At 40.1% G+C, this 12,690-nt stretch overlaps 1 protein-coding gene across 1 annotated transcript; it reads right to left on the bottom strand.

Annotated features, from left to right (window-relative positions):
• Positions 1-3,185: 3,185 nt before the first annotated feature.
• LOC6728303 (calcyphosin-like protein) lies at positions 3,186-9,029 on the bottom strand. Its single transcript, XM_016176827.3, has 5 exons — positions 8,873-9,029; positions 5,829-5,977; positions 4,020-4,139; positions 3,763-3,820; positions 3,186-3,701 (listed from the first exon to the last, which is right to left on the bottom strand). The coding sequence occupies exons 2-5, from the start codon at positions 5,975-5,977 to the stop codon at positions 3,387-3,389; spliced, it is 642 nt and encodes a 213-aa protein (XP_016034939.1). The 5' UTR covers positions 8,873-9,029; the 3' UTR covers positions 3,186-3,386.
• Between the last annotated feature and the right edge of the window lie 3,661 nt (positions 9,030-12,690).

The following is a 12,690-nucleotide window of genomic DNA, read 5'->3' as shown; positions in this document are numbered from 1 at the left end:
TCAAAAATCGAAAACATTTTGTTTGCAAGTGTTTAAAACCGAACTTTTACACGTGTCCAGCATGCGAGTTGCAAAATCGCATGTGAGTGTGTGTATGTGCCAGCAATAAAATGCCCCGCATTAGGACGTCTGAAAATACTTGAGAGCATTTCTCGCATTTGCTTATTGTTGGCCAAATATAACTTTATCCGAATTGGCTAAAAACTTTGCAACACGTGTTACGGCATGTGCCCCGAGCAACGAGTAAGCCATTTTTCGAGAGTATAGCATCTCTTAGATTGGGCCATAAGTGGCAGCAGTTTAGTCAAGTTGGATTTTGATATTAAACGAGTGGTATGTGCATATTTGTTGAATGCACTGAGAGAACGACATTACTGCAGTTCGAAACATTTTTCAAATACGATTTTTTAACATTTTTGCAAGTTTAATGATTAACTATATTTCAAAATGCAGCATTTCCACCTCCACAACACTATTACAAATATATTATTTATAATATATATACCTTTTTTAAAACAAATATGTGATGTTTTCAAATCTCCATTAATTCCATGGGCACACAAAACTATCTGCAGTGCTTTCATCCATTGTAAAAAATAACGAAGGCCTATCTATTCAATTGAAAAATGCCAGGAAACATGTAATTGAAAACCACTAACGAGTTCAATCCCAGTCATCCGTAGCTGCCAAAACGTCTAAAACATCTAATTAGGCTACTCCATAAAATGCGGATGAGCAGGGAAATAGAGACCAAGATGGGAAGACAGGTGACAGAAGAGACCAAAACTATGCTGGCAAATATGGGAGTTCATTAGGCGACGTAAACAGACTTTTTGGCCAACGATTTCGTTTCACTGGCACTGCCGACAACGCTGCGTATACGTAATTTATGTTGCAGGTGCTTGCTTGCTCGGCTGCTAAACGAAATGCTAATGCGGTAAACTGATTGCAAAAAACATTTTAATTAGCACGAAAATCATTGTAACTCGTTAACGCCAGCTTCATTTTCCACCCTGCGATCCACCCAACGACATGTAGCCGAGGAAAAACAACTACATGAGCTGCCTGCAAAAAGGAGTTGAGCATGGCCAACTACGGGAAAGTAGAGATGCCTTAAAATATGGCTGAAATGAGTGCCTGGCACCTCGGCATTAATAGATAAGGAATATTTTAGTGGTACCATTATTTAAGTAAGAACAATATTAAAAACAAATATGCTACAGACGTCTTCCATCGTAGGTAGAATTAATTTTTTACTCATAGTAGAATTATCTATTTTTTAGCATTAAATTAAAGTTATAACCAGAACTTTAAAAATAGCCATCCCTTTCGAAATTCCGACTCTGTGCGAGCAAAAAGCTCTTTGCATTTTTCCACATTTTTCTGGAGAACCGGACTGGCCGCTGATGAAGAGATAATATTGTGATCACGTTCGGCAACCTGCTGAAATGCAAATACTTCCTTTTGCTCCTTGGCCGGTCGAACCGTGCATGTAATGCGAGTCGCGCTAATGAAACGTTCATTAATCATACGCCACTTGGCAGTGGTTGGGATTATTTTGGACGCGGGGGAAGGGTTCAAGTTAGTTAGCAAAACCGGCTATGTAGCCAGGTATGCGCCTTCAAATCTGACAATGCCAAGTGCCAACTGCCAACACGAGGCACACACGGAGGCCAGAGGCCGACAGATCTGGAAGCATGTAGCTGCACTACAAAAAATTTAAAATATATAACAAAGTGTATTGCATTGCGTAAAATATAAAAAACCAAAACAAGCTTTAATTTTTTATTTTATGTATATTTTACTTGGGTTTTGTTTGATATTTCCAAATTAATTTAAAACAAGAAGTGTTTACTCGAAAATTTCGCGTGTGTATCTGCGGGCATTAGTGTGAGTGTTCCAGGTAGTTAGTTAATTAATATTCCCGTTGCCGCACGTTTCATGTTTGCATTAATTTGGCAGGTAACTTGTCAACATTGTTGTTGTTGCCGCTGTTGGCCCTTTTGGCCTGATGAGGATGTCGGTGATGCTGGGCTTTGTCTAACAAGCTGCACACACAGATACCCCCCACTCACACGTCGATAGACAGGCACACGGATACACACACTCGCTGGCACACATCTACACCCACACCCACACCCACGGATAGGCATTCAAGGAGACACGCGCACACGCTTGCCGAGCTGCTAAATGTATGTTCTTGGCTTGTAATTAGCAAAGATCGAAGTGATTTAATTACTTGGGCAAACTTTTAACATTGTCTACATGGCATACAAAAACTTGGCTGCATAATCAGGCCTATACGTTTGCCGAGCTGTTATCAATATCACTGGATATTAAGCCTTGTTTACCCGGCTTATAATCAGATGTGGTATTCTTATCATCGATGCGAAATGAATGTAATTAGAGTTTGCCAATTGCCGTCGTCAGCGCTCTAATAAGCCTCTAATTAAGCACTTGAGCGGGCTCAGAAGTCGCACAAGTTTTTTCGTTGTGGTAAGAGTTCATCTCCATGATGGGTTTTCAAATGTATATATAAAAGTTCCAAGTAATTAATGTCATGATCTCTCTGATTCCTGATTTTGAAAAACTTATTTTTTTGTAAAGTCTGATACTAAAGATGCCAAAATCCTGGCTATTACATCGAGGCAGATTCGAATAAAATTCGAATGAAGCATTTTTGTCAGCATTGGGAAAATTAGAACCGTATAAACCCAGTAACACCGCCCACCCATACAAACACGAGCTAATCAGGCTTATTTGTTCTGTCTGAGTTGACTCGCCTGACTTTTTGCCAAACTGGCTTTTATTAAAAGCGACAAAAACACACAGCTAACGATTGCGCATACGCCGCGTATGCCGCCCGAGCACCAAAACCGTATTCTAAACCCAACTCTGTGCCCGTTCAGCGAGTGTTACGCCGTGCTTTGCGGCTTCGCATGTACAAGTAATCTAATTAGTTTTATGCTAATTAGCACGCGGCTTTAATTTAATAAATTATTATAGCGCATTATTTGGCCAAAACTACACGCGACTGGAGCGGCGAAGAGGGTTTGGGTATTGGAATGTTTACGGCTCGACTGATTTGCGTTGTCATTTCGCAAATCGGTGAATAAAGCCAAAGATTAGGTTAGTTAAAGCGGTTTAAAGCGCCAAATCAACTATTACGAAGCGCCAATGCTGAATATTTTTGAAAATGTTTTCGTTTTCCTTTATTGACTTTCAAATGTTACAACAAGAATTAGATTTCAACATTACTAGTATATGTAATTAAAACAATTGGCTTGGCTTTTAGTTGTTATTACATGTGCGCAATTCAATCAACATATAAAGCTTAAGAGACGGCAAATGGACGTTAGATATTAAATCTCTAAGAGGAACACAATCTAGAGTTTGTAGGCTTGTCTCATCATAAGATCAAAATAAGCATCGTTATCGATCGAGGCGCTGATCGTGGCATAGTAGTTGATAAATTCTTCTCTGGTCACGATGCCATCCGGATTTGGAGCACCCACCTCGAAGTTTTTCAGGAACAGCGTGAATATCTGGGTTTCCGTCATCTCGCCACTTAAGTATTTCGGATGATCGCGCACCGAATATACATTCTTTAAATCGGTGACAGTAATTTGGCCATCGCCATTGGCATCCATCTTGTCGAAGGCCTTTTCGATGATACTGATACGCGAATTATTCATAGGAGGCTAAAAATCAAAGATATTTTAATAAAAACATTGTTTTGCAGTAAATATACAATTTACTTACACGCAGCTTTACTAGGAATTCTGTCATATTAATATTGCCACTTCCATCTGTGTCGAAGCTGGAAAAGAAATTAAAAATTGTAATTAAAATCATATTTTATTTTATGTTTTTATTCATAGCTTCTTTATTAGTTTGTTAGTTACTTATGATTCTTATGTTTCAATTTATGAACTTTTTTCGGTCAACTAATAATTCTACTAATTGAATAAGAGCTCAAGTCTTCATTTCTCTTTTAAGTTGACAAGGCAATTACCAACCTGGAAAACATTTCATCGATTTCGGAATCAGTCAGGTCCAGACCGATATCCGTGACTCCTTTTTTGAACTCCTCGGGACTGAGAGATTTGCTGCCATCGTCGTCCATCACCCGGAATGATCTGGAAATATAAAACGAAGTCAGAAACGAGAGCCGCACAAAAATAATTCGCAATATGAATGGCAAAATGAAAATATATTCCTATTATTGCCACGGGACAAAGCCAGCCGGATAAGAATATGCCATTGATAGATACTCAGAGGAGTGGGCGCCAGTGGGATCGGGAGTGGGAGCTCATTCAGCTATGCATTCGATGCATTGAATTTTCCGGCTGGCAAACAAACAAATTGCATAAATACAAATGAAAATGCGCGCTCACGAGGACGAGGCCAATAGGCACAGCCACCATCCGACCGACAAGCCAACAAACAAACAAATGCACATACCGTACATATGTTGCAGATGCGAGGATTTTGTACAAAATGTCTATATATTCAAAACGGGAAATTGTTAGCAGACAGTCGGGCGGGAAAAACAGGTGGGGACTGGAGGTTTTGGGCGGTGGGCGGTACAGGTGGACGCGGTTTAACTCTACTCTGCTCGCAGCTCAAATTGAAATAAAAACTAACAGTGGGCTGAGTCAAACACTGTGGGGATTGTGGAAGGAGGGCGTGGCAGGTCGCTATACTGGACGAAAAAGTAATTTCTATACGAAACAAAATATTTTTTAAGATCTTTAGTGCACTTATTAAAATCCAATTTTTAATGTTCTTAAATTATAAATTAAATTAGAATTTAAATAACATATCAATAAATTTCATCTAATTTCTTAAAGTGCAGCTTTGCTCGACAGCAACTACAGAAATCCAATTATGTTTGTTTGCATTCAGTCAGCGATTTTTGCCACTCCCCCTTCGGCATCCTCCTCCACAGTCATCCAGCGAGCTTCATAGTTATAGTTTTTTCTATTTTTCCCTTTTTTCCTGCCCGGCCTGCACACACTTGAAAGCGCTTTCGAGAATGTTAGTTCAACATGCACTCGAACTCTCGGCATGCTCGTATTTACATGCGCCTAGCTGAGCCCGAACTTAACATCATCATCAGGAGCAGCGGTAGCAGAAAAAGCCGGCAAAGTTTCAGTTTCATTTGCCATATTTCCTGCCCAGCTCCGACCATCTTCACCTGCCCTTTTTCTGGCTATATGTTCTCTATTCCGTCACTTGTGGGACCCTCAACGATTTCATCATTTTAATACTGCCCCTCGGGGATGCAACGCTACACAAGAGGCTCATCTGCATCTCAGGCGAATAATGGGGGAATTCGGCTCACATCTCTTGCACCTCTCCACATCTCGTATTTCGCATGTTGCCAAAAAAGTTAGATAAATCCTGCACACTTTAGGAATCCAAAAGTGGCGAATATCAATGCTTTGTAAATTGATACTCAACCGATTCTAGCATAGAACAAAATTGTATCTAATAACAAAGGTGTTTCAATGAAATAGATAATAAACACATATTAATCCCTTAGCGAGAATTAGTCGTACTTTGAAATACTAATGACTTTCAAAGCTGATAAAATATTTGATCAATTTCATACAGTTTTCGTTTACCGAAAGTGTATGCAGATAAGAAACAAATTGCAAACAATTCTCCGTATGAAGCCTGCTGTATCTGAAACACACACAACTGGAGCACCATTATGCAAACAGTCAGCCTCACCTAAGCCTAAGCTCCTGATTCTTTGCCAAGTTAGTTCATTGAAGTGGTGGCAATCGGGGGTAAGGGGTTAGTCGTTATAGCCAGCTTACCTGGACAGGCCCAAGATGCCGGTGGCACCGCGACTGAAGCACTGCAGGCGCAATTTGTAAATTGGATCCTTGTCCAACCCGTTGGCCAACTCGCGCTTGGCCAGATTCTTCAGCTCGGCCTCCTTGCTGTAGGCGTTTTCGCGATGCATCTGCGAAAAATAAACACACACATTCAAATCAATCTTTAGTGGTAACGAAGCGCAGTCTTTGAAGTTCTTTGAAGTTAAATCAAAGAGAGTGAGAAGGAAACAACTAAAAAATGTAATTTTTAATTTATTTCCAATTATTATTTCCATTATTTCTACTAACAGTAAATAATAAATCTTTTAGGATAAATTAAATCTGTATTTACATCAGCCTATTTCCAAGCACGCACAAAAATATATCTGTTTGCAAGAAGCCAAGCAATATTAAATGATTAAATACTGCCTGTGAGATTTGTATATTAGTAGGAATAACGTTATTCATTTCTTCTTTATATTTGTGTGTAGTTAATTAACATTTGAGATTCCTTTGTTGTGTCTAAGCTTCCTTATAAGCTGTCAATTGCCTGCGGGCGATTTACAGGAATTTGTTTGATATTTAATTTCTGTGTTTACGCCGCTACAATAATTGTCAGCTCGGCAAATATTTTTCTGGCCGGAAAATTGGATAGGCCATGGTTGCCAGGCTGCGACAGCTATAGCCCAGGGCTATTACACCCGGAATTGATTTACTTTGGCTCAAAGGCGCCTAATTACACCAGAAGGTGGTATGCCAAGTCGTCGTACGTTGTCTCTAAGAGACCGAAAGCCGCTTGTAATTTATCTAGATGATTTACATTTTAAATTAATTTGTCCAAATATAACTTGTCAGTCACTTATGGCGCACTCACTTCACGGTTCAATGGCATCGAAAGGCTTGCCAGCCATTCCGTATCTTAAATATAAATCGAAGTCAAACAAAACTTTGTAAAATTAAGACCAGTTTTCAGGCCAATGAAGGAATCACTTTAGGCAAATTTATGTTACAAATACTTTTGCCACATTCAAAGACTTATGCACTAAGGATTAAATGAGAAATTGCCTTAAAGCATTTGTTTAAGTCTTGTACCTTATGTGTTTCATTGATTTAGTATTGATGTCCTAAATTTCAAGTTTGCTGTTTGCAATATAAAGAAGTTTCTCCCAGTGTAGATAGATAGCAGAGGGTGGGTCTCGGCTCCCACCGGGTGGCACTTGGCTCAATGAACCGTGCAGACTCGAGGTCCAACTAGTTTGATTAGCACTCAATTTGGTGGGCGAGGGTAAGTGTGTGGACTCACCTCAATATTTTACGCGTCAATTCGCAATAATAATAGTTCCATCAACAAATGTATGTACTACGACTGTACGCGCGACGAAGACAGGGTCATTGGATTGTAAATACACGGGAATTTAAGTAGATTTGATTGGCGTATTAAAGGAAAAGGTTTCTTTTAGCCAGGACATGGTTAAAATAATTATTACTCATTATTGATTTGATGTTGACTCATTGATCAGTTCAGTTTTTGCTAGAAGTGAGGTAAACAGACCCTGAAGAGCCAAATATTTTCCTTCCAAATCAATAACATTGATTTCGTGATTCAGAAGGTAACAAAATTACGGAATTTCTGTGAAACCTTGAAACCCTTACTGGGAAAAAGACTGACGAGGCCGGGAAATTACATCGATTGATGTGATTTGAATGGCTGTCATGCCAGTCTGAGTAAACAACCATGCAAAGCTTTTATACCAACTTTTTATATTTATGTAGTATAATTATACAGCCACTGTGAGAGTCATTCCCGATGACCCCGTTAGATAGTCAGTTAGACAGTCACGACAAATGCGGCGTGAGTAATGAACAGGGTCCTAATTAGCAGCCCCAGGTGGCCCTTTAGTGTCCTTAGATGGCACACGCCATTCGGTCACAGGTCACTGGAAAAAATTTGGATACCAATATGCAGCGATGAACTGAAAACTAAAAAGCAACTAATCCTAGATAAGAATTAAAATGTATTTGATACCATATTTAAACAATGACAGAATGTAACATAACTTTCAACTGTCCTCAACTTAATAGTAGATATTTAAATCAACACAAATTCACCACCAACGATTTACGATGATCTTAGTCATAGCAAGTTTAAGAAATACATAATTTTACTCTTAAGCAGATAGTTAAAAATGTATAATACTGAAGTATAGCAGATCGATTTTTAATGATTCTAAAACTGTAAAGCTTTCTTAAAGAGTGCTGCACCGGTCTTGGCAACAAATGTTGCCGGGCAACAATGCACCTTCAATGGCAAACTGCAGCATCCTTGCCGGAAGTCAAGGTCGTCCGTAGTATCGATTTCGCCGAGCTCTCTCTCCCTAATATAATATAGCGCATACGCCACGTATGCAAAAAGTGAAATGCCATCTAACGAGGAGAAAAAAAATGAAAAGCGAAAAGGAAGAGATGCTAACGAACTGGGATAGAACATGAAAAATAAATTATGGCTTTATTGAGGGTAAGGGTAAACAAAAAGACGATTTAACACGTCAGCAGGGCTCTGAGTGCGACGGGGATAATGGCGACACACACTGGATACAGGATATGGAATACAGGAGACTCGCAGGACAACGCCAGAAAACCTACGGCAAATAAAGCAAATAGGTCACGTTCAAAGACAACATCGATTAACCATAAATTGCGAGTTAAGCAAAAGGAAGCAAGGACAACGTTAAAAGCCATCAGGACGAGCCAGGACCTGAGGCTGAGTTTAAGAATGATTTGTGCGTGTCTTTATGACACGAAACGCCAGATTCTGAAACTGTTGCGTATCTCCGGAATATAGAGATGCGATGACATGCCTCCTGTTTCGCTAACAAGCAAAGTATCGGCTACTGACAACGCCAGCTGTCGCTCCAAAAAAATATATAAAAGATATATACGAAGGAAAAAGAATAGCTAGCATAGCAAAAGGAGCGACATGTGCATGGGAAAACTTTCACCATAATTAACAGACATGTCGATTATTTCTTTGCCACACTTTTTACCTTTCCCGGCAGCTGCTGACACTCAGTGTCTATTATTATTTTATTCCAGTTTCAACAGTTTCAACTTTTCACAATACACAATGTCGCAGCAATACGGAGTTTTCCACGCACGTGTCGCGTGTGCGGAGCGTTCGCAACGAATGAGGAAAAGCCACCACCACCGGGGCAACCACTCACCCGTTGCAACTGTGGATAGTTTCCGAACCCACACCCATATACCATCGCCATAAGCGGCGTCCTTACCCAACCGACAAAAAGCACAGAAAGAAAGGCGAGGCTTATTCATTTTTATCTAATCAAACTATTGCGATATCTGCTTGATTTATGGTACCTGCAAAATCGGACAAATATACTCCCCATATTGCATGAAACCAATCAAATAATTAATTAAATGAATTTTAAGGCAAACTCCATATTATAATATACGTTGCTTTTACAGTACTTACTTTGGTTGTATACACCAAGCCTTGGTCGGTGCTTAAAATTTTAATAAGAAACACGCTGGCAAATAATTCCGTAATCCAAGTTTATGGTTATATTCTCAGTGCACTGTAAAAAAAAGCTTAGCAACAGCCTTGTTTGCTGCCAATCGTCAACGGGATGCATAGATACATTTTTACGCGAGCTTTTGTGGCATGTCGCACTTTGTTTAGGTACATTTTTTCCGTTCCCCCTTTCCGATTGTTATTGTGGTGCTCACCTTTTTTCTTTATTCTTGGGGGAATGGGGGTGTTCGGTATCATATTTTTATGACGCGACACGGCATTATCATTACCGCTTTTTGTGGCGCTGAAGTGCATAAAATTTATGCGAGCATATCATGCCACCGTTATGCCAAATTGATGTGCACTTTATGAGTTGTACTTTTCATTCGTTGAATACTCTTCGGAAGTTTTCAGTACTTTAGTGGAATTAAATGCTGTTACATTTTGATCAAGTGCTTTGATATGTTCATTTGAGTCTTGTGAATCTAATTTTCATTAATGCAAAGGTAACATTTGGAAAAGTTGCAAACATTGGGAAAGTGTGTTTAGTCCATCGGATTCTTGCCATAGTTCGATTTTATGCTTAACAATGTCACGGTTGTTATGTTTTCATGTGACTATCAATAAATATTGCGACTGAGCACTTAATTTCGAAGTAGTTCGGCGGGCAGAAGGATAAGTACATTTATTTCTGAATCGAAAACTTGTAAGCTAATTTTTGTTTAAGAAAATTCGGCGGTAAGCGCAAAGCTTTTTGTATGGTTACCAACAGGTCCTAGAGCAAAAGGAGCTTTACTCGCCAAGAAAGCTACTAGAAGAGTGAAACATTTCTAAATAAGTGTTATTTTCAGCGCAATTCTTCCACTTTTTCCAGAAATTACTTTAAATTTTGAAGCTATTTTCCACTTGTTATTATCTCCATTGTCAGTGCCCCCGTCACATTTCTCATTTGGGGTAATGAAACGGTTGCTGCTCTAATGCGAGTGCTTTCTCGTGGGTTTATAAGTAAGAAAGATTGCCCCATCATGTGGGGGAGATTTGCGCCTCCTTGTTGGCCAACCACTAGCTGTCATCAGCTGGCCCCAAACCCCATTTTACTCCAGGGGAATCCCTCACTTCTTGGCCATATCATTTTGTCAGTGGCATTCTGCGTGCATGTGTGCATGGCTCGCTGCTTTTTACTGTCAACTACATTTTGTCAAATTACTTATGCAAATCTTTCAACTTTTACAAGCGCGTCGTTGCCACGACATCAGCGACACCCCCCGCATCTTTTTTCATCTCCTCCCCTTTTTTTTCATGGCAAGGGCAGCGTAAAAAGCTCGTTTAGCGATGCTGCTCAAGTTATTTTGCCCAAGAAAAATTACGCTCAAAGCCTGACATGAAGTGGCTGCGGTGCCGAGATCCTGAGACGCGCTCATATCACGCACAGTCACACACAGAGTATCCTGCGGGGGCGTGGCCGGTCTCGTGGGCGTACTGCCCATTCATAACCATGGGCGTGGCCCTGCCGCCGGCATTTCCCTACTTCCGGACAGTCTACTAAAAACCTATTTTGAATACCGCGACACGGCAACAAAGTGTTGGCCAAGCATCTCAGGTATTAGACAAACAAAGTTGCCAGCCAACGGGGGTAAAAACGGTGAAGGAAGGACTACTTGTCGCTTCTGCTGTTTCTAGATCGGCACTGAGAGAAAATGTGTCTGTTCGTGCTATAACTTTTGTGGGGACGCAGAACTTTTGGTTTGTTATAAGAAGGAACATAAGAAATATTGTAAGGGAAAGGATTTAGCACATATATTTTATCTAGTTTGACAGCATTTGGGCTCAACATTAAATTCTTCTTTCTTCTAGTGTAGAAAAGCAACCTCTTTTTCTCGACCACGGCCAGAGCTTTATGCGCTTATAAAATAAATAAAATTTATGCTGCGACGCATTATTGCCATGTCCTTTGTCCTTCGCCCTGAAGCCATTCGCTTCACTCCGCTCTGTTGTTGTATTTAAAAGATGACAAATCGTCGTCAGGTGAAATCAGAGGGGTGGAGGAAACCTCGTCAGTGGAACTCATTTTATGCCACTGATAAATTTGTCGCCTGGAAAAATGGTCACGAACATTTTGGATGCTCTCGATATAAACGCTAGCTTTTTGATAATAAAATTTTGTTTTTTTGCAAGGATATATTTAAAGCTCGGATAATTATTTACGATTGTAATGGTATGAAATTGAAGTGGATATCCTGAAATAAATACAAAGAAGAATTAAAAAACATCATGACCCGAGGTACTTAGAAGTTCTTCTTATGGAATTTGGAATTTCTAGCCCTGCTTATGATAAATACCTCGCCTTTGTCTGTACCTGGCCACTTGAATCTGACAGTGCTGATGATGATGATGACGATGCCGATGGTTGAAAGCCGGTGGAAAAGTGGAGTGAACGTCGGTCCACCCGACTCAGTCCATTATTTATGAGTGTGTTGACAAGGAATTATTCTTAGGGTCTATTATTGTGGTAGCCACGGTATAGGCGACTACCGGTTTTCATCTCCAAGCATCGGGCGTGCAAAATTCCAGATAACTTGCCACTTGAAACGAAGGACGACGGACACGCGAAGAGCTTTTGTCAAATATTTACTTAATTAGTGAAATGGCGACCTCAGCTGCCACGCCCCGCTCTCCACCCACTCGGGGATGAAACAACGGAATGGCCAAGGACGTAAGCCGGCTTTAAAGCTGCGTTTTATGGCCATTGAAATGCGTCGCATGAAAAGTGGAAGTGGATGTCGCGGTTTTGTTGATTGTTGACCCGTCGCTTATATTAATTGAGTTTGCTCTGGTTTTTGACCTTGCCTCATACTTGTGGAGGTCTCCGTTCGGCCCGGTCGTAATTCCGTTGCTTTGGTAACAATCAGAGTTACAGGGCAAATCATTAATCATGGCCAAAACGTTTTCGGTCATACATCATCGTCGGTTGGCAGGCATTTTTATATGCATGATGTAATCGAATTTAGCAAATTGCAACACTGTCAATAAAGGGCTGGCTCTGAATATATTTTCTCATTCTCTCGCAGGATGCGAGAAATCTGCATGGGTTGAAGGAGCTGCCGGCAAAACAATTTACTTGTAATATTTCACAAAAACATCAAACTGTCGTTGACAATTACTACAAGCTAACTTTATTTTATTTAATGAATGCTCCGGTCCTGCCAGCAGAACAAAGGATATGTGCTCGCACAGTACACTGAGAAAGTACGTTTATCCAACTTTTGAATTAGAAAATAATGCTAATCAGATTGCAGTACAGCTTACTGCATCTTTCTGACTGAAAAACAAATA

This window comes from Drosophila simulans, chromosome 3R (assembly GCF_016746395.2).
Source record: "Drosophila simulans strain w501 chromosome 3R, Prin_Dsim_3.1, whole genome shotgun sequence".
Classification (NCBI taxonomy): Eukaryota; Metazoa; Arthropoda; class Insecta; order Diptera; family Drosophilidae; genus Drosophila; species Drosophila simulans.
The sequence above is the reverse complement of the archived record's forward strand: the minus strand, read 5'-3'. Positions and strand labels throughout refer to the sequence as shown.